Source organism: Myotis myotis, unplaced genomic scaffold, assembly GCF_014108235.1.
Source record: "Myotis myotis isolate mMyoMyo1 unplaced genomic scaffold, mMyoMyo1.p scaffold_m19_p_3, whole genome shotgun sequence".
In the NCBI taxonomy this organism is placed as follows: domain Eukaryota; kingdom Metazoa; phylum Chordata; class Mammalia; order Chiroptera; family Vespertilionidae; genus Myotis; species Myotis myotis.
Window position 1 is genome coordinate 15,777,144 of NW_023416335.1, and position 27,967 is coordinate 15,805,110.

General features: G+C 41.4%; 1 protein-coding gene across 3 annotated transcripts; it reads right to left on the reverse strand.

Moving 5' to 3' along the window:
* Positions 1-175: 175 nt before the first annotated feature.
* PPP2CB (protein phosphatase 2 catalytic subunit beta) lies at positions 176-27,546 on the reverse strand. Of its 3 annotated transcripts, none has more exons than XM_036299196.1 (7): positions 27,389-27,546; positions 11,269-11,478; positions 9,506-9,679; positions 8,410-8,499; positions 8,135-8,296; positions 6,092-6,210; positions 176-903 (listed from the first exon to the last, which is right to left on the reverse strand). In XM_036299196.1, the coding sequence occupies exons 1-7, from the start codon at positions 27,488-27,490 to the stop codon at positions 831-833; spliced, it is 930 nt and encodes a 309-aa protein (XP_036155089.1). In that variant the 5' UTR covers positions 27,491-27,546; the 3' UTR covers positions 176-830. The 3 variants fall into 3 exon arrangements, with proteins under 3 accessions (XP_036155089.1, XP_036155091.1, XP_036155090.1); XM_036299198.1 differs by lacking the exon at positions 27,389-27,546 and adding an exon at positions 12,964-12,983; XM_036299197.1 differs by lacking the exon at positions 176-903 and adding an exon at positions 4,505-4,532.
* Between the last annotated feature and the right edge of the window lie 421 nt (positions 27,547-27,967).

The window sequence follows — 27,967 nt, forward strand, 5'->3', positions numbered from 1 at the left end:
AGGTTTTTTTATAGTCTAAAAGATATCAGGTACTACTTGATTTTTTTCTTATGAAAATAAGCCCTATACAAAGATCGTTAACTCAAATTACCTCAACACAATTGTTCACTATGAGATTTTATATCAAATTTCAAAATAAAACTTTCATTTCAAGTATACCACAATAAACCAATGATTTTGTTTAAAATGAAAAGTTTATTTGCTCAGAACACCAAATAGGATGCAAGCAATGTCATGACAAATATACAGAAATATGCAGACCAACATAAAACAGTAATTCTGTTTAAATGAAGGGGAAATCTCTTTCAATGTTATGACAACATACTCCCAAAAAGAATCTTTTCTTCAGTTAATTATACATTTCAATAAAATAAAGGGTAATGGATTAAGAGGAAGTTAGCTTGTGAATTTTTCTTAGAAATAAGACTCCAACTCTATTAATCCATGCCAGTAAACACTATAACTAAAATTTCCAAAGAAGTGCAAAAGGAGATAAAGGGGTTAGTTACGTTTTTTGTTTGAACAGTCCAGAGGAAAATGGTTACTACAAATACAGCAGGCAAACTGTTAAGACTGACTGATCTAGAACTGTACTAAATTTCAGTCAATGCTCGTCATTGTGCTAAATGCTCGTCATTAGTATGGCACATTTTGGTCCATGATATAGTTTAATGCCAAGATAGATCCCAATTTGTTACAGATACACTTAGATTACTGTTGCTTGTGTTTTTTTTTCTTCTAAATATATATATATATATATATATATATATATATATATTTAAAAAGCCAGGATACTTCCACATACAAAGGCAGGTTTTCCCAGGAGGGACTTATAGGAAGTAGTCTGGGGTGCGCCGGGTGACGTGAGGCTCTCCACGACGAGGTGCTGGGTCAAACTGAAGGCTATAAACGGCAAAAACAAACACCCAATAGTTAAAGAATTTGAATTTGTAAACAAACAAATCAATGTTATGAAGGGAATGGACAAGTCACTGCTGGTGTTCTCCATGAAACTACCTCACAGAGCTATGGCGAAAATTTAAGCAGATGAAATGTCCAATTCGGTGCCTGGCACAAAACGTTTGCAGTATTATCACATTGTATGCGGGAAATGTATTTGTACGTTTTACGTTGACTGGTAGTAGAGCGGCGCGGTACACTTATTAATACATTTTTTATAGACTAGCGGTAGAATGCGGGTAACGTATAAATACGTAAACTAAAGTTATCGTAATTTTACTGAACGTTGCCATTTGCGCAAAAAATTAGCAAAAATGGCCCGTGCCACCTGTTAGCGCGCGATAAAAACTACCCGCAAACAATGTGTTATCATCAGTTAAATGGAAGTGCCAAGAGCAGACTTGCTTGTTTTATGCTAGACTTTAGGGAGAAGTATTTAGCCTTTTACTATTAAGAATAATGTTAGCCCCACCAGCATGGCTCAGTGGTTGAGTGTTGACCTATGAACCAGGAGGTCACGGTTTGATTCTAGGTCAGGGCACATGCCTGCGTTGCAGGCTCAATTTACAGTAAGAGCGTGCAAGAGGCAGCTGATCAATGATTCTCTCTCATCATTGATGTTTCTTTTTTTTTTTTTCCATCATTGATGTTTCTATCTCTCCCTATTCCTTCCTCTCTGAAATCAATTAAAAAGTATATTTAAAAAAATGATGTTACGTGTTTTTTGTAGATGCCCTTTATCAGGATAAGGAAGTTCCCTTATTTAATTGATTATTTTTATTATGAACTAGAGGACCAGGTTCATTCGTGCACCGGTGGGGTCCCTCGGCCTGGCCTATGGGGATCGGGCCAAAACGGGTAGTCCGACATCCCCCGAGAGGGCACTCTGAAAAGCTGCTGTTGCTCAGCAGATCCTGCATTGAGGTTCTGCCGCCGGGTGGTCATTGTGCATCACAGCTACCAGCTGGTCGCTTAGGCTTTTATAGAGATAGATGGGTGCTGGGGTTTGGCTTTACTGGGATGATCATGTGTTTTTTGTCCTTTATTCTATTCATATAGTTTATCATATTAATTTGACGTTTTGAACCAACTTTGCATTCCTGGGATAAATTCCACTTGGCCATGATGTGTAATCCTTTTTACATCATGGATTACACATTGCTGGATTCAGTTTGCTGATATTTGGTTGCACATTTATATTTAAATGCATTAACAGTATCCATCTGTGGTTTCCTTAAAATGTCTTTGGTTTTGGTATTAGGGTTACACAGGCCTCAAAGAATGAGTTGGGAAGTAATGCCTCTCTTCTGTTTTTTGAAGGTTTTGTGGACTGGTGTTAATTCCTTTTTAAATATTTGGTCAGTTCCCCAAAGAAGGCAATTGGGCATGGGCTCTTATTTGTAGGAAGTATTAAAATTATGAATTTAAATTTCTTTACTTGTTACAGGTCTATTCAAATACTCTTTTTAATTGAGTCAGTTTTGGTAGTTTCAAGAAATTTTTCAAGTTACCTAATTGTATTGTTATACAGTTACTCACTGTATCCCCTTATAATGCCTTTTATTTCAGTAAGGTAGCTTTGGTAATGCATCTTCACTCTTCACTCCTCTTTTCTTGGTCAGTCCAGTTTTCTTGTTAAAAATAATCAACATTTTTGTTGAAAATAATCAACTTTTGGTTTAGCTGATTTTCTGTTTTCATAGTATTTCATTTTATTTTCACACTAAACTTTCCTTGCACTGAGTTTAATTTGCTTTTCTTTTTCCAGATCCTTAATGTGTAAAGTTAGGTTTTTGATTTGAGATCTTTCTTGATTTGTAATATAGGCTTTACAACTATAAATTTTCTTATAAACACTGTTTTCACTGCATCCCCTAAGTTTAGGCACATTCTGTTTTCACTTTCATTCATCTCAAATTTTTCTAATTTCTCTTGTGATTTCTTCTTTGACCCACTAGGTTATTTAAAAGTGTTAATTTTCACACATTTATACATATTCCAGTTTTCCTTCTGTTATTGATCTGCCTAGTTTTATCATTGAAAGTGGTATAATAAAGTCTCCAATGATTGTTGTTGAATTGTCTAGTCCTTCGATTCGGTTAGTTTTGCTTAATATATTCTAAGGCTCTGCTGTTGAGTGCATGTTTATAGCTGATATATCTTCCTGGTGGTGTGATTCTTTTATCATTATGAAATGTTCTTCCTCGTGTCTAATAACAATTTTTGTTTTGAAATCTATTTTTTTGAAATCTGACATTTGTGTATCCAGTGTTCTTGTGGTTGCTATTTGCATGGTGAATTTTTTTCTACCATTTTACTTCTAACCTACTTATAGAAGTAACTGTATTGTATTTCTGAATGTAAGTTGTTTCCTGTAGACATCGTAAAACTATCTTAAAAAACAACAATGGCCTAATAATCTCTGCCTTTTGATTGCATTGCTTAAACTGTTCACATTTAATATTATTAATATGAGAGAATTTATACCTATTTTAAAAATGTGTATTCTTTGTTTCTTGGTTCCTGCTTTAACTGCTTTATTAAAACGATATTTTTTAGTATACCACTTAAATTTCTTTAATAACTTTACAATTATTTTTCATTTTTTAATATGTTTTAATTGATTTTATAGAGAGAGGAATGGAGAAGGAGAGAGAGAAATATCGATAAGAGAGAATCATTGATTGGCTTGTCTTCTGCATGCCCCGTACTTGGGATCGAGCTCACCACCTGGGCATGTGCCCTGACTGGGAATCGTACCAATGACCTCTTGGTGCATGGATGATGCTCAACCAACTGAACCACACTGGCTGGGCTATAATTGTTTTTCTTAAATTATTTTATTAGTGGTTGCTCTAGAGCTTACAATACACAACATAAAACTACTACAGATTTATACTAACTTAATTGTAGTGCCTTATAGAAGTTTACTCCTATATAACTCCTTTCTATTCTCCTCCCTTTTATTGCTACTGATGTTATATAGATAGTATATCTGTATATGTTACAGACCCCCAAATACTTATAATTTTACATATTATGACATTAAAGTTGCAAGAGAAAGGAGAACAAGTACATATTTATAGATTTTGTTATATTAACCTTATTTTTATTTTCTTCATGTTCTTCCTTAGGATTCAAGTTACCATGTAGTGTCACTTCTATGTACTGTTACTGCCAAATATACTACACTTGTATATTATTACCTTTCCTATAAGTTCAACTATACTTCACAAAATGTGTCCATATTATGTAATGCAACTGGTTTTAAATCAGTTAAGAAAGTTGCAATTGTGCTTTTACAATTGCCACTGTGTGTGTGCGTAGACATTTGATTTACTTTCTGGTGTCATTCACCTTCAGCCTGAAGGAAGACTCTCTTGGCAGGTCTGCTAGCATTGAATTTTCTCCATTTTGCTTATCTGGGCACATTTTTCTTTTGCATTCATTTTGAAATTTTGCTGGATGTAAGATTCTTGGCTAAGTTTTTATTTTCAGCACTTTGAATGAATATATTGTCCCATTGCCTTTCTGATGAGATGTCAGCTGATTATCCTATTTAGGTTCCCCCCCTTTTTTTAAAAAAATATATTTTATTAATTTTTTACAGAGAGGAAGGGAGAGAGATAGAGAGTTAGAAACATCGATGAGAGAGAAACATCGATCAGCTGCCTCCTGCACACCCCCTACTGGGTATGTGCCCGCAACCCAGGTACATGCCCTTGACCGGAATTGAACCTGGGACCTTTCAGTCCGCAGGCCGACGCTCTATCCACTGAGCCAAACCGGTTACAGCAGGTTCCCCTTTTTAAGTCCTTTTTCTCTTACAGCTTTCAACATTTTTTCTTTTAGACTTTTAGGATTTTAACTATGACATAAATGGTTACGGATTTCTTTAAATTTATCCAAGTTAGAGTTAGTTGAGCTTGGGTATGTAAATTAATGCTTATCATCAAATATGAGAAGCTTTCAGCCATGATTTCTTCAAATATTCTTTCTGTCCCCTTTTCTCTCTCCTCTCCTTCTAGAGCTCCCATACACTTATATTGGTGTGCTTAAAGGTGTCCTACATTTCTGAGCCTCTATTAATTTTTCTTCTCTTATTTTTCTCCTTGCTCTGCTGTTCTGCTTGATGCTACTAATATTATGAGATGAGGGCCCTCTTAATTGGTCTTTGCCATGATACTCATTGTTCAACAAAGTACTTAGGCTTGGAGTTCTATGTAAGATCAGTTCCCTCAGGCAGAGCTAAGGAACTTTTCGAGCTGCCTCTCACCCTGAACAGAACTTCTATGCAGTTGCTTTGGAGCTGTTTTCCACCTCCCCCCATTAGTTTATATATATATTTTGCTGAAGCTAGTGTGCACAGTTACAAGGTTGTTGTTTTTTGTGATGACAGCGTTGAAGATCTATTTTCCTAGCAACTTTCAAATATATAGTTCAGTATTAACTAGTCACTGTGGTGTACACTACACACCCTCATAACTTATTTACTTTATAACTAGAAGTTTGTACCTGGTGATCACCCTTCACCTACTTTCTAGTGCCATTCCTATTCTATGAGCAGGAGCTGAGAAATAACACTGCCTGCCGTGCATGTTGGGAGGGAATTTCCATCCTAAGAGCTAGAGAGGGGAAGGGAATCTCGCTGGCTTGACTGCACCCTTCCGGAATAGAGCGTCTGAAACCCAGGCCTGAGGTAGGTGTGATATACTGGCATATGCCCCCCCTGGGGATGAAACCATATCCCTGAAACTGGAGCTAGGGAAGGGGAAAAGCCCCCATCTCTTTGTCCACACCCACGAAGAGCAGAGTGCCTAGCGCAGTTTCCATACACGTGTTCCAGGACTAGGGAAAGAGTCGTGGCTCAAATTCCACAAACTCTGGCTGTTATTACCCAGATTTAGATTTTCTAGAATAAGTATTTCTCTATCTGTTGTATATACTTAGAACAGTTTCCAAAAATTTGAAATACCTGTTTAAAATAAAATAATGTTCTCTAGCTAAGTAGTTGTTTTTATTGGGGAGATAGTTTGCTATCTTCATTATTCCAGAAGCAGAAATCCTATGTCACATTTTCAATTTTCCTCCTAAAAGTGATCATATACAATTAAAGTTTAAGGTAACTTACAAGGAATATTTTAAAGTGTCATCTAATTCCATGATAGCAGCCTGGTTCCCACAACGATAACAGTAATTGGGTGCACTGAAAATGGTAACCACATTCCGATCATGACACCAATTGTATCCCTGCATTAAAAAAAAATCAGTATTTCACTATAAAATTATAATCTTAACACAGAGAAGGTTAAACTTAGAAATTACAAGTATTTTCTGTGGAAATGCAGTCTTCTAAGTTACTTTATATAGTATCCTTCATTAATATTGTGCACCTGCACGAATACGCAACTGTTGGGTAACGGTTTTATTGTTACATGGAGCTTAGTAAATGCATTGTTCTGTCTTAACCTATGCTTGCAATCTTGGCTATGATGTGTACTCAATTTCTCCCACCATATGAGTTTCCTTGTAAATTATGTCAAATTTTGCTTTATATATTTTGACTCTATTAAATAAGTACTTAAAAATTTAGAATTATTTCTTCCTAGAGAACTGGGACAGTTTTCTCTGATAACCTGTTTTCATTTCTCATTACACTTTTTATCTTAGAACCTATTCTGATTAGCTGTATATTGGATAATTATCTAATTGGTATACCAATAAACCATTTTCCATCCCTCTACTTCTAATCATTATCCTATCTAATAATAGACAAACAGGGTAATTGACCGTACCTTTGCTACGCTTCCCATAGGCTAATCAGCAAGATATGCAAATTAACCACCAACAAAGATGGCTGTTAATTTGCATATGTAGGCGCCAAGCAGCAGAGCGAAGACTGAAGGCAGCTCCGGCCAGAGCAGCGAAGGCTTTGAAGGCAGCTGTGGCTGGAGTGAAGGCCTGGGTCCCCGGTGCCGAAGGAAAACCGGTGCAAGCAGCCAGGGGAAGGGAAGGCAAGGCCTATTGCATGAATCTTTTCATGCAACAGGCCTCTAGTATTTTACATAAATCCCAATAGCTGAATTTTGATTATCTAATTTGAGTCTCCTAACAAAAATTTTCATCCATTTAACACTGTTTATGATTACTGATATAATTAGATTTATCCTCAGCATAAGAATTGAGGTTCTTTATTATGCTCTCACTCCTCCTCTTGCTTTATTGGGTTTGTGAAGTTTTCTCTTACATTTTGCAAGCACTGCTGTATAAGTACCGCGTGCTAACCGATTGCGCCACTGGAGCTCCTCTCTTACATTTTGAAGCTGCTCCTACTGGTTTGGAAGTATTATATTCTATTTATATTCCTTTAGTATTTACAAAATAGTAACATCATAGTACAGAAATCTGGCAGGCATCACCTTAACTAAGTGATCTAAGTTAAAACCACCAGCACTGGGATAAATTTCATTACCGCTGTATGATACCCTGAAAAGAACACATCAGTATGTGGCATACCCACCAAAATGCATATCCTGAATCTATAACCATAGGAAGCATCAATTAAATCACAAAGGAAAACTACTTACACAAAATAAAATTGCTTGTACTTTTAAAAAATGTCAAGATTATATAAAACAAAGAAAATCTGAATGCAGCACCATCCTGAATTAGATTTTAGATATACATATTCAACTAAAGGCCATTAGTGAGATAATTAAAATTTGAATAAAGTGTTTAGGTTAGATAAAAATATTAGATCAATGCAAATTTATTGACTGTGACAAGTATACTGTAGTTATGTAAGACAAAAGTCCTTATTTTTATAAATACACATGGAAATTTGGGGGCAAATGAGCATCATGTCTGCAACTGACATTAAAACAGTCAAAATAATGTAACGTGTGCAGGGAAGGGAGGAAGAAGAAAGAAACTGAATAATAAAGCAAGTATTAATTAAAATACTCATATTTGAGGACTCTGACTTCAAAGTGAGTTACAATTTTGCTCTAGCAAACTAGTACTTTCCTTACTTGCTAAAGCAGGCCAAGGTTTTCCTCCTTTCACTTAGATAATGGTGAGGAATGTTCCTACTATTCCAAGTTATGAAGGCTTTATTACAGACATATGTATTTATCAGAAACAAAGATCGCCATCCTGTAGGAAAAGGACATACCTCCATTACAAGTTGGTGAGCACGAGAAACCAGTGTGAGACCATTGGCATGATTGAATGTTTCAGAAATGTCTTGTCCAAATGTATAGCCAGCACCACGTGGTGAAATACCCCATCCACCACGATCATCTGGGTCTGACCATAACAGATCACACATTGGGCCCTGGCCAAAAAAATTAGGTATTTATTATAAATTATTAGCACTCATATTTAACTAATTAAGCTTTACTACAAAGTGGTTATGTTTCTTTTTCTTTTAATTTAAAGTAAGTTTACCTCATGTGGAACTTCTTGTAAACGATCCAGGGCCCTTATATGATCCAGTGTATCAATGGATGGAGAGAGGCCACCATGGAGGCAGAAAATCTGTATGAATTTATAAAGAAAATAAATTTATTAATTGCTAAAAAGTAATGGAAAGTAAATAATTACAAATGTCAATCCTAATAGCTCTTTTCAAAATAATATTTTAAAATATTCACTGTGGAGAATTTGTAAGATACAATGAAAAATGAAACAAAAACAAGAGAGGGCTGTTAACATTTAAATATATTTTTTGTCTTTTTTCTTTAAAATCCCAACACTATATGACCCATCATTACATTTTCTGACATATAAAATTTTCTTCTCTTATAATAAAGACCCTACAAATTCCTGTTATTGGTTTCAAAAGTTCTTCAGTTTTCTTTGATTTTCCTGAGTGCATAATCATGTTTGCAAAAATATTTGCTTTGCTTTTCTTCTTAATGTTTATACCTTTTAATTCTTTTTATTGCTCAGTGAATTGGCTAAAATTTCCAAAACAAAATAGAATAATACAAGTTAGTGGAAATGTTTTGTTTGTCTTTTTGGGGGTAAAACACCTATTCCCATGTCCAGCCTCTAGAGATATGGAATCAGAGAGAATTATAATACAAGCTTTAGAGGGCATTTTCTCCTGATTTTGATGAGATGCTTTCTGATGTTTTGGTAAGTATAGTCAGCATATGTTTCTTTATCTAATTAATGCTACTTTATTTTACTCCTTAATAAATGAATTTTTTAAAAAATATATAGAATCAAGCTGTGACCTCTTGGTTCACAGGTCCATGCTCAACCACTGAGCCATGCCGGGTGGGCTGAGTTTTAAATAATGAATATTATCTGGTCAAAAGATTTAAACACATATCTGACAACATGAACATGTAACTTATCCAAATCCCTGTTCTGAAATATTGAGTATAAGAGAAAGAGGCAGAAAAAGCCAAGGAGATGAAAAAACACGCCACATAAATCTAGACCCTAAATAACTAGGAGAAAACCTTTCCCTACTTTTAACCCATCCCAACCTTCTACCCCCCCCCCCCCCCCATGTAAGCACACTCATACACACCTGTCCATCTACTAAAGCTGTAAGTGGAAGATAATCAAACAGATCTGTAAAATATTTCCAAACATTGGCATTTCCATACTTTCGCAGGCACTCATCATAAAAGCCATACACTTGGGTAATTTGCCGGCTTTCGTGGTTTCCTCTTAATATTGTAATGCGTTCTGGATACCGCACCTGGAGAAAAAGCAAACAAAACAAAACAAAAAACCCATGGTACAAATCATATTTTTATTAGTGTCATGTTAAATATATTAACCTCTGACCTACTTCTTTAAATGGCTCTTTTGTCTGCTAGTAAATTAAATGTTAAATCCTTTTCAGAGTAAAATATGTTCTCATTCATGACCAGGTCCTATTGATTAAATTATGATGAAATATTTCAGATAGCTGTTCTTCATCACTATTTATACCACCCTCACTGGAATCCTTATTAACTGATACCTAAATCACTATAATAAACGTGTATCTGATTCTGTCTTAAATACCTTCATCTTTATTACTAGTTTCCTAAGTCTTCCCAGAACAATGTAACTTCTTACTGCTAAGTGGATAATGAAGAGCAGAGATTTGGACCTGAGACAAACTCCTCTATAGACTAATTTCCATTTCCCACGAGAAGATTGTATTTGCCAACAAAAACACAAAAACAGGCCTTTACCAAATCTAGGCAAGATTTCAAATGTATTAATAGTCTTTTCCATAACAAAATATAGAGACAGACCTTATAGTATACTAGTTAGGAATATGTCTGATAAATTATGAAAAGCATCGGATTCTGTAAACCAAATTAACCAAAAGCTGCAAATACGTACTTCCATTCATACATATTTTCTAAGCATCCATCATATATGTCCAGCATTAACTCAGTGTTAAAGTTAGGTGAGGTTGCCACAAGTATAATACATGACTTCTGCTCCTCAAAACCTCACTAAAGAGGATGTGAACTAAATAACACAAGGCAATAAACGGCTATGCAACATAAATAAGGGGTGGGGCAGTAGGTTTCATGGTCATTTAGAGGAAAGGAGTGAGGCGAAAATGGTTGAAGACTTCATGGAAGAAGAACTTGAGTTGAGTCTTGACAGGAGGGGTAAGAAATCAGAGTAATCTTGTGAAGAAACTGGATAAGGAAATAAATGGAGACAGACTGAACACTGAAATTCTTTGATTTGACACAAAATGTTTATGCTACCAACTACTGGCAGGCAAATTCAAGCTATACTATAGAGGGCCGGGCAAGGTGTTTGAGCTTGAGTGTACAGGCAACGTGGAATCACTAAAGAATTTGCAAGTGACAAGACGAAACTGTTAAATAAAAGAGATTTAATCTGGCAGCATATGCAAGGGCAAGGAAAATTTGGAGGGGCCAGATGTTGGGGGCAGAAATATTAGTTACTATTATTTCTATTGCAATAATTACAGTGTGAAGTGATAAAGATACAAATTGGATGGAGACAGTAAAAACAGAAAGACACGGGGAAAACAGATAAAGACCTGTTAATGGACTAAACATGAGGGATAAGTGATTAAGTAAAAAATGATTCTAAGACTTCAGCTATGGATTCCCCAAGAGAATGATATACCAGAAGTAGGCAAGAGAGGTCTAATGTAGTATTCTCATCTCTTTTAAAAGATGTAAAATCAACTATTATTTAAGGGGTTATAAATTGAATGGATTACAAGAACAGATGATATGCAATATTGACATTTTTGCCTTTTGTTGGTTTAAAGCTTGAAAAAAAATTAAACTTCATTAATCATACCTTTAATGCCACAAGAAGAGTCACAGTCTCCACTGAATAGTAACCTCTGTCTACATAGTCGCCCATGAACAGATAGTTTGTATCTGGTGATTTCCCTCCAATTCTAAAGAGTTCCATAAGATCATGGAACTGACCATGCACATCTCCACAGACAGTGACAGGACAACGGACCTCTTGCACATTTGATTCCTTTGTTAAAATTTCCTTAGCCTGTTAGGAAAAAGAAATCAACAATTAAAAGAAATTCTATCACAAACTTAAAAGCATCATTTCTTATTTATTAAGAGAAAATCTGGGGGAGGGGGGGACCTGTAATGTGCCTTATGAAATCATAAAACTAGTATCACAATGAGATACCACTTTACACCTACTAGGATGGCTAAATTAACAGGATGGATACTAGCAAGTGTTTGTGAGGGAGGATGTGGAGAAACTGGAACACTCACACACTGTTGGTGGGAATGTAAAATGGTGCAGCTGCTGTGGAAAACAGTCTGGAAGATCTTCAATAAGTTAACAATACACTTACTGAATGACCCAGCAACTCTACTCTTATATATATACTTAAGAAAAATGAAAACTTATGTTTACACATGTTCTCAGTGACATTATTCACAATACCCAAAACATAGAAAACACTCAAATACCCATTAATTTGTGGATATATAAAATGTGGTATTTTATGTTCAATGGAGTATTATTCAGCCAGTAATAAAAAGAAATAAGTACTGATACATGCTACTGATGTGGAAAACATTACACAGTAGTCTCCCACTATTCACAGGGATTAAGTTCCAAGACCCCAGTGGATGCTGGAAACCGGGAGTACCAAACCTATACTATGTTTTTCCCCTATATCTACATACCTATGATAAAGTTTAATTTATAGACACAGTAAGAGATTAACAACAATAACCAAAAATAAAATAAAACAATTATAACAATACTAGAGGCCTGGTGCACAAAAATTTGTGCACTTTGGGGGGGAGGTGGGGAGGGAGGGGTCCCTCAGCCCGGCCTGTGCCCTCTCGCAGTCTGGGACCCCTCGGGGGTGACCACTTGCTGGCTTAGGCCTGCTCCCCAGGGGATTGGGCCTAAGCTGGCAATCAGACATCCCTCTGGAGCCCGGCAGCCCTCGGGGGATGCCCAGTTGCCAGCAGGGAGCAGACCTAATCTGCAGTCGGACATCCTTAGCGCTGCTGAGGAGGCAGGAGAGGCTCCCACCACTACCGCTGTACTGGCAGCCATCAGCCTGGCTTGTGGCTGAGCAGAGCTCCCTGCTGTGAGAGTGCACTGACCACCAGAGGGCAGCTCCTGCATTGAGCGTCTGCCCCCTGGTGGTCAGTGTGTGTCATAGTGACCAGTCATTCCCAGTCTTTCTGCTGTTAGGGTCAGTTTGCATATTACCCTTTTACTATATAGGATAGAGGCCTGGTACACAGGTGGGGGCCGGCTGGTTTGCCCTGAAGGGTATCCCGGATCAGGGTGGGGGTCCCGCTTGGGTGCCTGGCCAGCCTGGATGACGGGCTGATGGCTGTTTGCAGCTGGTCACACCCCCTTCAGGGTAGGGGTCCCCACTGGGGTGCCTGGCCAGTCTGGGTGAGGGGCTGAGGGCCGTTTTCAGGCTGGCGGGAGACTGAAGCTCCCAGCCTCTTTTTTTAAAATTTATTTATTTTTATTCTGGGATTTATTTACCTTCTATAGCTGTCACTGGAGCTGAGAGCCGGCTCCAGCTCTGAGGCTGTGGCTGGCTGAAAGCAGGTATCTGGGTTTGTTTAGCTTCTATAATTGAAACTCTGTTGCCATCACTGGCGCTCTAAGCTCTGAGCCCGCTGGCGGCTGAAAGCAGGTTTCTGGGTTTGTTTAGCTTCTATAATTGCAACATTGTTGCATCTGGAGCTCAGAGCTGGGCTGCTGCAGGCGGGGAACCTTGGCTTCCTCCGTCACTGGAGCAAGCAAGCCTCCTGTTCGCTTCAGCTGTGTGGCTGCCGGCCGCCATCTATGTTGGCAGTTAATTTGCATATCTCGCTGATTAGCCAATGGGAAGGGTAGCAAAGTTACAGTTAATTACCATGTTTCTCTATTATTAGATAGGATACTGTAAAAACAAGTTATGTGAATGTGGTTACTCATTTCGGGGACCCTTGCTGGAGTCTTCTCATAGGCTCAATGCTTTCTGGCACAATGCATTGCCATCATTCAGAACACGTTTTCTTTTTTAAAGATTATTCCCATTTTATTTTTATTTAAAAAATATTTTTATTGATTTCAGAACGGAAGGAAGAGGGAGAGAGATAGAAACATCAATGATGAGAAATAATCATTGATGGGCTGCCTCCTGCACGCCCCCTACTGGGGATCGAGATCACAACCTGGGCTTGTGCCCTGACCCAGAATGAAACCGTGATCTCCTGACCTGATTCACAGGTCGACACTCAACCACCGAGCCATGCCGGCAGGGCCAGGCCGGAACATGTTTTCTGTTCATGTCTTACACACACATATTTAATTTAATGCCTTTTCCATCTTAACTAAGCACTCATCACTCACTATGGCTGTAACTTTTGCAGTTTGAGGTGGGACACCAAAACTAGCATGGCCTTCTTTTTCCTTTTCCTTTTTATAATTCCACGAATAGAAGATTCATTCTTTTTAAAAAAAAATGTTTGTTTTTTTTTACTGACTTCAAAGAGGAAGGGAGAGGGAGAGAGAGATAGAAACATCAATGATGAGAGAGAATCACTGATTGGCTGCCTCCTGCATGCCCCCTACTGGGGATCGAGCCTGCAACCTGGGCATGTGCCCTTGACCAGAATCAAACCCAGGACCCTTCAGTCCGCAGGACGACGCTCTATCCACTGAGCCAAACCGGCCAGGGCAAAAGATTCATTCTTACCTCAGACCTTTGTGATCTTGATACATCATTATTTTTTCTGTGCTTTATTGAGCACTTGATGGCTTCTCATTGGCATATATGAATTGCTAGCATCACTACTCTTGTGCTTTGGGGCCATTAAGTAAAATACTAGTAAGGGTAACTTGAACACAAGCACTGTGATACTCCAACAGTCAATCTGATAACCAAGACGGCTATAAAAGTGACTAATTTGAGGGTGGGTGTACAGCATGGAAACGCTAGGCATAGGGATGAGTCACATCCCAAAGGGACAGAGCAGGACAGTGAGAGATTTCATCACGCCCCTCAGAACATCGTACAATTTAAAACTTATGAATTATTTACGTTTGGGATTTTTCATTTAATATTTTCGGACTGTGGTTGACCTCAGGTAACTGAAACTGTGGAAAGTGAAACAGTGGATAAGGGGGTACAACTGTATTAAGTGAAAGAAAGCAGTCGCTAATTGTCATATACTACATGGCTCATTTTACATTTAAATGTCCACAATAAACAAATCTACAGAGACAGAAAGTAAATTGATTAGTGGCTGCCTAAGGCTGGGAAATCTGGGGGAGGGGTAATGGTTAAGGGGTGTAGGGTTTCTTCTGGAGGATAATGAAAATGTTCTAAAATTGTGGTGATGGATCCATATCTGTGAATGCACTTAAAGTCACTGAACTGTCCACTCTAAAAGGGTGAACTGTATGGTATAGGAATTATCTTAATAAAACTGTTTTTTAAAAAGATAATCATATTTACTGATTAAAATAGGTTAATAAAAAGTCACAAATTACTCAAATTACTTTATAAGGAAACACATTCTCCCACCAACTCATAAGCTAACCTCAACTTCTTTATTTCAACTATTTTATATTTAACTAGAGGCCCGGTGTACAAAATTAATGCACGGTGTGTGTGTGGGGTCTTCTCCAATCTGAGACTCCTTGGGGGATGTCCAACTGCCGGCAGTTGGACATCGCTCTCACAATCCTGGACCGCTGGCTCCTAATCGCTCACCTGCCTGCCTGCCTGATTGCCCCTAACTGCCCCCCCTGCCAGCCTGGTTGCCCCCAATTGCCTCCCCCGCCAGCCTGGTCACCCCTTACTGCCCCCCTGCTGGCCTAGTCATCCCTCACTGCCCCCTGCCAGCCTAATCACCCCCAACTGTCCCCCCTACCAGCCTGGTTGCCCCAGCTGCAACCCCTCCCTCACCCGCTGGCATGGTTGCCCCTTACTGCCCCTGCCAGCCTGGTCACCCCCAGCTGCCCTCCCTCGCCTGGTCGCCCTCCCTGCTGGCCTGGTCACCCCCAACTGCACCCCCCCACCCCACCGGCCTGGTCGCCCCACGCAGCCTGTCTGTTCAGTCGTTTGGTCGTCCCTCACTAACCCCCTACTGGCCTGGTCATAGGCAGCCATCTTGTGAGGACATGAGGGGTAATTTGCGTATTACCTCTTTATTATATAGGACTAGAGGCCCAGTGCACAAAAATTTGTGCACTCGGGGGGGAGGGGAGTCCCTAAGCCCGGCCTGTGCCCTCTCGCAGTCTGGGACCCCTTGGGAGATAACGACCTGCTGGCTTAGGCCTGTTCCCGGGTGGCAGAGGGCAGGCCCAATCCCTAGGTGCAGCCCCTAGTCGGGCTCAGAGCAGGGCCGATTGGGGAGTTGGGGTGCTGCCCCCTGTCACGCACAGAGCAGGGCCCATCAGGGAGTTGGGGAGCTCCCCCCTGTCACGCACAGAGCAGGGCCCATCAGGGAGTTGGGGAGCTCCCCCCTGTCATGCACAGAGCAGGGCCGATCAGGGGGTTGAGGAGCTCCCCCCTGTCATGCACAGAGCAGGGCCGATCAGGGGGTTGGGGAGCTCCCCCCTGTCACTCACAGAGAAGGGCTGATAGGGGAGTTGGGGCACCGCCCCCTGTCACACACAGAGCAGGGCAGATCAGGGGGTTGGGGTGCCGCCCTGTATCACCCACAGAGCAGGGCTGATCAGGTGGCTGGGGCGCCGCCACTCTCACACTCAGGGCAGGGCCGATGGGGAGGTTATGGCTCTACCCCATCACACACAGAGCAGGGCCCAAAGGGGGGAGGGGTGTTGGGGCACTGCACCTTGTCACCCACAGAGCAGGGCCGATCAGGGGGTTGGGGCGCCGCACCCTGTCACACACAGAGCCACAGGGCGATCAGAGGGTTGGGGAGCTCCCCCCAATGAGGCACAGAGCAGGGCTGATCAGGGGGCTGGGGCGCCTTCCCCTGTCACGAACAGAGCAGGGCCGATAGGGAGGTCGTGGCCCCACCCCCTGTCACACACAGAGCCGCAGGGCGATCAGGGGGTTTGGGCGCTGCCCCCTGACATGCTGATCCCGGTGCCGGGAGGCCTCTCGGCTCCACTGATCCCGGTGCCGGGAGGCCTCTCGGCTCCGCTGATCCCGGTGCTGGGAGGCATATTACCCTTTTACTATATAGAATAGAGGCCTGGTGCATGGGTGGGGGCTGGCTGGTTTTACCTGAAGGGTGTCCTGGATCAGGGTGGGGGTCCCCACTGGGGTGCCTGGCCAGCCTGGGTGAGGGGATGATGGCTGTTTGCAGCTGGTCACACACCCTTCAGGGTGGGGGTCCCCACTGGGGTGCCTGGCCAGTCTGGGTGAGGGGCTGAGGGCTGTTTTCAGGCTGTGACTGAAGTTCCCAACCGCTCCTTTTTTTCTTTTTTCTTTTTTATTCTAGGCCAGCTTTAGCTCTGAGGCTCCAGCTCTTAGGCCTCCGCTCCTGAAAGCAGGTATCTGGTTTGTTTCGGTTCTATAATCAAAACTCTGTATCAACTCCAGCTCTGAGATCCCGGCTCGCTGAAAGCAGGTTTTTGGGGTTTTGTTTAGCTTTTATATTCGTTACAATGTTTCTTAAACTGCAAGCTCAGAGGCCGGAAAGGCAGGCAGGGAATGTTGGAGTCCTCCGTCACTGAAGCAAGCAAGCCTCATGTTAGTTTCAAGCTGCTTGGCTGCCGGCCGCCATCTTGGCTGGCAGTTAATTTGCATATCTCGCTGATTAGCCAATGGGAAGGGTAGCGGTCGTACGCCAATTACCATGTTTCTCTTTTATTAGATAGGATTATATAGGATGAGACAAGTTAGAGTATACCATTAGAAGGCCCTGAGTTTATACAGCATTTGTAATAAACAGTATCAGATTAAATTCAAGTTTATTACACCTCATCTATTTAGCAACTTTGCCTTAAATAGGAAAAAGATGCCAAAATCAGAAAGAAAAAAAAAAGGGCACCTGAAGGTGTATAACATAACAGGTATGAGGTAAGTGTATATATCTTTCCATTAACCCACCAGAAGAGTCTCTTAGGCTTATTTTGGGCCTCTTTACTTGTCATGTATAAAATTCCAATAAGCTATTTATTGCAGTTTTAGGTCTATGAGAGATTACTACAGAAAACCATGAAGGACAAACTAAGTGTAAGAAACAACCTACAGTGATGGTAGCAAAAGTGACCCTGGGCAACAAGGCCAAATGCTCAGGATGAAGCTGAAAGTAGAACCCAGTAGAGAAGAGCTAAGATTCGTGGGAGAGTGAAATTTTAGGGACAGACATTTCTCTGCCTCTCTTGGGATTTAATAATCTAAAGAGCATTTAAAAACATAGATTTTGAGTTTGTCTACATATAAGTTCGTATTTCTCTGCATCTTTATCAGACTTTATCATTCTTGTCAATTACTGGGTGTGCAATAGTATCTTTTAATTTGCACTTCTAACACTATTTAAAATGCAGCTTTTCACGTTTATTGGTCATGGGATTATTTTTGTGTGAGATATCTACTCACAAAATTAGACTAATTTTTCAACTTGGTTGTTTATATTATCCCTATTGATTTGTACCAGTTTTATTTTTAGTATTATAAATATTTACCTTTTGCTGGTTTTATGCATTTTAAATATCTTCTCACAGTCTGTGGCTGGTGTTTTTAGTTTGCTTAGAGTTACTAAAGTTTTTTTGTTGTTGTTTCTAAACTTTAAGATAGCCAAATGTATCACTCTTCTCCCTTTATGGTCTGTGCTATTTGGGTCTTGTTTTAGAAACTGTCTCCTACACAAAAGTCAAAAAGGCACTCCTGTATTTTTATCCCACAAGTTTTTGCTTTCGTATTTAACAAGTCTTCGATCCAGAGCAGTAATTTGTTGTATGGTATAATGTAGGGACTCATTTTAATTTTATCACTCCTAATGGTTAGCATTATTTATTATACAGCGCCATCCTTTCCTCACTAATTTGTAATGTCACCTCTGCCACTCTTTAGTCAAGACCTATGTCTGTTTCATGATTTCCAAGACCTGGAAACAACCTTGTATATCCTTTCAGCTTCCCTTCCTTTTTTTTTTTCCCCCCCCTCTCTGAAGGAGCTGCCTGTCTTTTGAACTGCTCTGCTCTCATCATTGATGGTATCCTTGCCCAGCCACCGAGCTGGAGTCTCAGCTGAAGTTATGGACCTGCGTGGCCTTGGTTCTATGTTGAGCTGCTCCTCCACTTCAAGACACGGATAGAATGCCACATGGTGGGATGTGGGGTCTGGCTTCTTGAGAAGGAGCTAAAGGCTAGATAGCACAATCTGGAAATATGTGTTAGTCACTTCTCCATGGAGTGAACCTCCACTAGTGGGAAGAGGAAGGAAAGAGGGAGCCAGGGAAATAAATTGCCTCCCAAGGTACTATATCATATTGCATTACAGCTTTTCCCACCTTATTTTTTTCCTTCACCTTATATCCTTGGGCTTAGACTCCCCAAATACTCCCCAAATAAAGTGTCAGCACTTTAATCCTTGTCTTGGGTTCCATTCTCATTAGTCTCCTACCCCTGTGTCAATAACAGACTGATTTAATCACTCTAAGAAATCATAATAACTGGGAAATCACAATAACTAATTGGAATACCGATGTTAGAATAAGTAAAACACAATCACAATCAAAGTTTGTATAGGAACTGTAGGATTCACAAAGAAAGTCTATTTCTAGATCCATCTATGCCAATTGGATGCACTGTGACCCTAAGCAGGACAATGGCAAATTATGTTCCAACAAAGGTGTTCTCACCAGTGTTCTAAAACATTTCTAAGATATGCCTTTGATTGGTTCAAATCTCTTAATTTCTACAAAATTCTCTAGCTTTCCTTTTGATTCTAGGCTGCCAAATATTCTTCCAACAAATGCTGTTTCTGCTTAAGCCAGCCTGGTAGACTTCCCAAGAAGTATGCAGCCCATGCTTTCTTTGCCTATAATTAGTCAGAATAAGATACTATGTACAGAAGCCTTCCATAAAATATGGGCTTGCCTCCCAGTTCAAATCTAACTATGGAACCTTACTATCCTATATATTCATTTAAACTAGCTATCTATGTATCTGTATGCCTGCAATATGAAGTCTCACCTTCCACATGTATAATCTGGAAATAGCTATTCTTTTACAAACTAATTTTTAAAAATGATTCTTAGCTGTGTGGCAAAATACATTATTTTATTATGTTACTGAAAAAATTTTTTGAGGGAAGAAGCCTTAAACTGTGGGTTAATTTTTTCACATAAGAAGACCAGAGGCAGGCAGCCTGGGACTGGCACAGCTGCTCAAGCAAGGGCCATCAGGGCAGCAGACTCCACCCACCTTCTCTGCCACCCTTAATAAACAGAATTGCCATCTCATGGACATAAAATTGGTGGTGCATCTCTGGGCACTGTATCAGGTATCCTATCAGTAAGAAAGCAGAACGGACCCTGCTGGTGTGGCTCAGTTGGTTGGAGCATCACACCGTGCACGGAAGGGTCAAGGGTTCGATTCCTGATTGGGGCGCGTACAGGAAGCAGCCTATTGTTGTTGGTCTCTCACACTGATGTTTTTTTTTCTTCTCCTCTCTCCCTAGAATCAAGTAATACTCGAGTGAGTATTGAGGAAAGAAAGAAAATAGGAAAGGGGAAGGGGAAGGTGAAGGAAAGAGAAAAAAGGTAAGAGAAAGCAAGCAGAATGGTCAAAAGACCAGAGGGTACATTGCCTATCAATCTTACAAAGCTTTCCCAGAAGTCTCACTGGGCCACTTTGCCACACCTCACTGGCCAGCTGAGGCCATGTTCCCTGCTGTCACAATCAATCAGAAATGTGACTGGAAAGAAGGTGGAGTCACTAAAGGTGTAATTCCTACTAGAACTGAAGGGAATTTAGAGAAGATTAAGCATCTCCAAAAGGGTCTGAAAAATGGCCCAGAAATGTCTAAGATCAGAAATGAAACCAAATTTATTCCATAAGACAGCTTCTCAATTTTGTTTAGAAAAATAATCAAAATGAATAGTACAAATCATTGGAAAGTTCAAGTGGAGCTGATGCCTTCTATTTATTATGATAAAAAACACAATTCAGCTGATGGTTCCAACTCTGAAAAGGAAATCTGCTTTATATACAACCATGATAATTTATTATTGTTTTACTATAAATATAGAAATAAGAAGCACCAAAATGTAAATGGCCAATTCAATTGTTCTTTTAAGGATGTATTAGCTTAACCCAGTACAGGCTGTACAAAACTACTGGTTAAGATACAGTAGTTCCCCCTTATCTGTAATTTCAGTTACCCGAGGTCAACCAAGGTCAGAAAATATTAAATGGAAAATTCCAGAAATAAACAATTCCTAAGTTTTAAGTTCTGAGTCATTCTTAGTAGCATGATGAAGTCTCGTGCACTTCGCTCCAGAGCCTGACTCATGCTTTGTCAGGTGTACCCACGCTGTATACACTACCCTCCCATTAGTCACGTATCATTAGTAGCCGTCTTGGTGATCAGATCGACTATCCCAGTATCACAATGCTTGTGTTCAAATAACCCTTATTTTACTCACCAATGGCCCCAAAGCCATTCACATAGCTTTTATTATAGTATATACTACTATAACTGTTCTATTTTATTATTAGTTATTTCTGTTCATCTCTAACTGCCTAATTTATGAATTAAAACTTTATCATACATATGTATGTATAGGAAAAACATAGTGTATATAGGGTTTGGTACTATCCCAGGTTTCAGGTATTGACTGGGGGGGGGTCTTAGGGAGCCTACTGTATATGATATATAGAGTGTGTGTGTGTCTGTTTTACAATACTTCCTGAGCTTTTATCTACATAGTAGTGAAGAAAATATTTGGTCAGGCCAGTGTGGGCCAGCCCAATTTTTCATTTCCTTTCTATAAAACCCCTGCTGTTTTTAAACACGTAAGGTATAACTCACACCCTTTCTTCTGAATCCTAGCTCATCAAGTGATCTTATATTGAGATCACTTTTGCTTGCCTTCAGGGAAAGAACGTGTTGGATGGGTAGAAGTGTACAGTTCACCTGATACTTAGAATTCACAATGTAAAAACCTGTGTGTCTGGGGTTCCCAAGGCCATTCCCAGGTTTGGTAGCGATTCTCAAAGACCCACACAACTTAGCATATTGTCATACTCAAGGCTGTGATTTATTACAGTAAAAGGATGCAAAGCAAAATCAGCAAAGGGAAAAGGCTTATGAGTCAAAGTCCCGAGTAAATTAAGCACACGTTTCCGTGAGCCCTCTCCCATGGAGTCACAAAGTGCACTTAATGGGTGCAGCAACACACATGAAATGCTGTCGACCAGGAAAGCTCATTAGAGACCGAGTGCCCAAGATTTGGAGCTGGTCACACAGGTACCCTCGGCCTAGCAAGTACCAACAAAGTTTCACACGGCAAAAAGAAAGCATGTGTTCAGTATAAAGCACATTGCTTGCATAAACAGTTTAGGCACAGTGAACCAGTCTTAACAGGGAATGGTGGGAACCCGCCCTCCACAAACCCATTTTCCAGACACCAGCCAAGGGCAACCTTGAAATGAGGCCTTTCTACAAATAGGGGTCTCAGGACTGCTATGTTAAATCCTTTCTGTACACCTTGTGATTCTATATTCAATTCTCATGAGTGTTTCCAAATGTGACTTAGCACCCGAAGTTTAGTTATCTCCAAGACATGGATAAAACCATGTTGAATCCTGTAAGGTGAAGAACTGCGGGGATGGCACTTAGTATCAGCTTGAGCTTCCCCATTCCCCAGAAAGGAAATTGTATCTGTAATGCACAGAACTCATTTCCCTGGTTAAAACGATTATTAGGGAAATTCAGACTTGAAAAGCAACATACAGGAAACTTTAGACAACATTTGATCATTAATAAAGGGATGGTATGGAACAAAAGTTTTCTTTATGCAAGTTATTTTAAAGGACCTTTGCACTACATTTACAAGAAGGAGAAGTTATAGGAAATCAGTTCAAAACAACTCAAAATCCCTATTTCATCTAAAGTAGGCTCAAATTTCTCACACACATAGATTCTGTCTGATTCTAATTTCATTCTTCTTAGAAAAACTAAGTTCAGAAAATAGTTTATATAGTTTAAAATGCAGTGACCATTTTGGCATTAATCTTATCTTCAATTTCTGACATTTTGGTTTCCTTTCAACAAAAGAAGGACTTCTTTTATCAAGTCCTGTGTAGTGTTTATATCCTGCAGAAAAGACTGAGGAAAAATTTCTGCAGGATTTTCAAATTATAATAAAGGCATAATTAGCCAATAAAACTACTCCATGTGAAAAGGAGGTTTATAATGTAAATACCTTCATTTTATCTATCAACTAGTGGCCTGGTGCACAAAATTCATGCACTTGGGGTGGGGAGGAGGGGATCCCCCAGCCTGGCCTGTGCCTTGTCACAGTGCGGGAGTCCCGCGATCCATCGTCCCAAAGAGGTAGGCCCCACCCACCCATCCGGGGCTCCTCAATGGATTGCCCCAGAGAGGTAGGCTGGAGCCAGAGGAGGTCTGTGGAACCCCGGGCTGGGCCGCGGCAGAGGCCTGCGGACCCCCAGCGCAGGTGCATGGAGGCCCCCACCGCGGTCCCACCCCCATCCCCAACGCTGCAAGTCCCCGCCCACCTGCTACGCACTCAGCCTGCTGATCGGTGGTTACTGTGACAGGTTCCAACCAATCTGCATATTACCCTATTAGTATAGATGGATATAATTTAACACATAAAAGCAGCCGAGAAATGATTGATTTTAAAGTCTGCTTTCTCTTCATTAGCAGCTCATGCTAGTCTAGCTTGGTTAAGCTTCTTTACCTGTCTGCTTTGAAGTTGGATTACATAAGTATGGAAAATGATAATTTGTTGTCAGTAGATTTGGATTTTTACCTCAGAGATGGTACTGTAATCATGTCATTCTTTGTTATAGTGAGAAAGAAAGGAGCTACTTCCTACATCACTATTTTAGACTTACTGATGGACCACCAAACTGACACTACTTGCTCAAGAGAAGTTAAAATGGTACCAATTAGGCTTGTTGGCTGTTAAAACCACTATTTAATGCCGAAACCGGTTTGGCTCAGTGGATAGAGCGTCGGCCTGCGGACTGAAAGGTCCCAGGTTTGATTCCGGTCAAGGGCATGTACCTGGGTTGCGGGCACATCCCCAGTAGGAGGTGTACAGGAGGCAGCTGATCGAAGTTTCTCTCTCATTGATGTTTCTAACTCTCTATCTCTCTCCCTTCCTCTCTGTAAAAAATCAATAAAATATATTAAAAAAACAAACCACTATATATATATGTATATATATATATATATATATATATATATATTTTAAATTTATCTACAATCTACCAAAGAAAAGCAATCCAAGATATTTTTCTTAACTCACAAAAATCATTCATTTGTTTCAAGATCTAATCTTCATTAAGATGGTTTTAGGTATTCAGAAATTTAGGCCTGCTAGTTCACATTAATGAAGTAAGTAATATCCTAAAGCTATTTCTGCTTATTACAAGGCTGAGGCCGGAATCCAGAAACAGATGCAGAAGTCCTATGTAAAATTTTCATATTTATATTCCTATACAAGTCTCAAATTTTTTCTAAGTAGGTACTTTATAATCAGAATAATGACCTGCTAACAAACAAACAGGCTGTTTCCCTACTTATGTAAAGTCTCCTCACCAAAGTTCTTCATAATAAAAGTTTCTCAGGTCAAAGAGCCTCTACCGAGAGTTAAATATAGTTCTCGTCACAGAATGTCCTGCACAGCGCAGGCTGGCTCCGTAGGCACGCCATCTTTTACAATTGCTGTGCTGTTGCAGGAATGAATCACAGAAGCAAGTTCTCTATACACATATGGGAAATCAAATCCACAATGAGCTTCAGAAGTTGGACTGCTAATTTAAGTTAATGTTAAAAGCTAGTCTTCTCAGAAGATATGCCTTACTATTTTACGCAAACAATTTTCTATAGACAAGACATTAACCTTGAAGACCAGACATACCATAACTATTCATACCCATATTTTTTGTAGTTATTCTCCAATTGGCATTAGGATGGACTTTATTTTTGCCAGTACCTCAAAATAGGGCTTTTACCAGTACACTTCGGTCTTAATTTCAGATGACTCAAGCTTTTATATAATTTGAGTTAGAATAGATATTTAATTTTGAGAAAAAACAAACACAAAACAAAACCCACTATCATATAAAGTAACTTTTTACAGAGTAATATTTCCAATAGACCCCCCCCCCAAAAAAAAAACATGTTAGTAAAAAAAAAAAAAATTAAACTAAATCTAGTCACAAAGAACTAAACAAAAAGATGATTCATATAATTTGGCTCAACTTTTAATTTTTCTCATATCTTTTCTATATGCCTCCATTCTTTCCCTGGAAGGGTAGAGCAAGTATTAAGTAGACCAAGTGGTGATTAAAGTTACTTCATAAAATTGCTACTAATTCCAGTACTTTATGCTTCAGATAACAGTGGCCTCAAGAAATACTGAAGCCACATTTTTCAGGGTTCTCTAGCCACTGTATAGAAAACCTCTTTTGAAGTACCATTCACCAGAGAAGTCATACCAAACCATCTATTTATTTTGCATCTTTTTCTAAAAGAAAATGGGGTGACAAATTTAAAACAAGATGAAGTAGCTTTTTCTTTATTTTTAGGTTTCCATAATTGAATATTCACTGGGTGCTTATTTCTTGTCAGGACTTTACCCGGGTAGTGTCTTACTATTCACAACCATCCGGGGAGATTGGCAAATATTATTACCCTTGTCTTACAGATGAGGAATCCGAAGTGCAAAGAGATGACACAGACGGCTATCAGGCTTGGAGCCAGGGACTGAACTTGGGCTGACTAGAGTTCGTGACCCATAAATACTACACTTGTCAGGAAAAAGGAGGATGGGGTAGATATATAAAATAGAACTAGACTGCCCTAACCGGTTTGGCTCAGTGGATAGAGCGTCGGCCTGCGGACTCAATAGTCCCAGGTTCGATTCCGGTCAAGGGCATGTGCCTTGGCTGCGGGCACATCCCCAGTGGGGAGCGTGCAGGAGGCAGCTGATCGATGTTTCTCTCTCATCCATGTTTCTAGCTCTCCCTTCCTCTCTGTAAAAAATCAATAAAATATGTTAAAAAAAATAGAACTAGACTATAGTTAGAAGACAGACTATATGTACAGTACCACAAAGGGATGCACGGTTGCTAGAAAAGGGCTGCAAAAGCAAGCACTGCCCAGAAGGGTAGAGAGAAAGGAATCCTATCACATTTCTCCATCCCATTGGCCAGTCCATCAAAGGGATGGAGGACAAAAATAAATGACTGGGGATTGTCACTGAAAAAGTCATGTTTAGTGCCAAAGTACAAATATTCAAAGAAAAAAAAGGATAGTATACAAGCTTAAATATACCTATAAGGTTGCAGGCACTGATAGTCCAATTTATTTAGGAACTGAGTAAAAATAATTTCTCTTGAAAAATACAGCAAGCTTCCTGAAGTGAGAAGACTCAAGTGTGACTGAGTGGCACAATATTCTTCTCTAGGAGCACATCTTACAATTATCAGAGTCGAAGGGTATTTCACTTGGTAGCTTTCGAGATTTAAAATGTAAATTTTAAGATCCATGAAATTACAGGTTATCACACAAGAAAACCGAACGTCTACTTGAAGCTGTAAGTAAACCGTTCGTGTGGCGAAAAATGCCATTTGCTTGGCAGTTCTACTGACAGAAATAAATTCTCCAGGTTAAATAACGTTGTGTCTGTAATATAAAGGAACTTGTTCAAAACACTAACTTAACATTGGCTATTACCCCTCCGTCCCTTGCTTACTTTTAAGAGCGCCCTCTTAATAAAACTGACAGTCTGTCATTCTCCAGTGCGCTTATGAGGCCTCCTGACTTCACACATAATGACCAAATCTTGTCAATTAGGTCTTAAAAAACACAACCCAACCCAACAGTATTAAAGAATAAATAACCTCATTACTCCTTCACAGGGGGCACTTTTACGTAAAAATGGATACAAATCAGTCCAGGACTATAAAAGATGAATGAGGAAAAAGTCTAGATCTTAAAGTGAACAAGATCAAGAGTCCAAAACAATTCCAGCGGCTAAAAAACCCCCACAAAAACAAAACAAAACAATACAAACCCCACGCCAATGGATACAGAATTCAGCAGGCTGTCGAAGATCACACCCCCGTTTGCAAACGGCTAACCACCCGCCTGTTTCATTCTCCGGGACAAGAACAAGAATCACATGGAGCAGAAGCGGGAAGAACCCCGACCGGCGCCAGCCCCCGGGACACACGCACACCCCACGCACCGCCGCGAGCCGGCACTGCGGCCAAACGTCAGGCTTTGCCTGCCTTTTTCTGAAAAGCAACGTGAAGACCCGCCGCCACCCGAGAAGTCACCCCGCGCTCGGAAGCCCGTCTCCCCCGCGCCCGGTTCGCCCGCGGAAACCCGCCGTCCAGCGGCGAGTCCGTGGGCAGGACGACATCGGGCTCCTTTTCGGCGCATTTTCGGGCCGGAGGCGGCGTCGGCCCGGGACGGCCGGGCGGGCACCTCGAGCGGGGACCCCCGGCCCACGCGGGAAGCGCCGGGTGGCAATGACCTCCGGGAGAGGGTCGGCGACCCTCATCCACCAGGGGCGGGGGTCCCCCGCGGGGGGCACGTTAGCCCCGCGCGTCTTCACGGACACCCCCCACCTCCTCGGCCAGCGACGCGAGCCGTCCGGCCCGGGCCGTGGGGAGTGTCCGGCCGGGAGGCACCGGAGCCCGGGGTTGGGGCGCGGGGGGTTGTGGAGGCAGCTCCCCGCCCCGGAATGGCCACCCCCCCCCCCCAGGACCCCCGCTTCTCTCTGACCTTTTCGCACAGCGTCCGCACTTGATTCTCGTTCAACTGTTTACACTCGTTCAGCTGCTCGACCCACTGGTCCAGCTCCTTGGTGGCCGCCTTGTCGTCCATGGCGGCCCGATCCGCGGCCCCGGCCCCGCCGCCGCCCGCCCCCCTCCCCACCCCCGCCCGCCCCCGGCCCCGGCGCCGCTCCCCGCCCCGGCCGCCGCCGCCAGCTCCCAGCGGGAGAGGAAGGAGCCGGGGAGCGCAGTCAAGGGCCCCGCGCCCCGGCCAAGCCCAGCGGACGCCTCCGGGCGCGCGGCCTCCAAGGGACCCTCAGTCGTCCTCGCCCGCCGGCCGCGCGCCCCCGAGTCGGTGAAGCGCGTGAGGAAGTGGGACGGCGCGGCGCGGGGCTTCGGCGCACCTCCCGCCGGACCTGGCCGCTCGCCTGCTCCCGCCCGGGGCCTCTCCCGGTCCCTCCCCCTTCTCTCTGGCCCTTTCTCTCCCCTCCCACCGGCTCTCCGTCACCGCCCGGGCATTTCCGCCAGGAAAAGGCGCGGGGTGGCGCCGCCGGGGCCAAGGGCGCGCGGAGGGCTGCAGCGCCCCCGT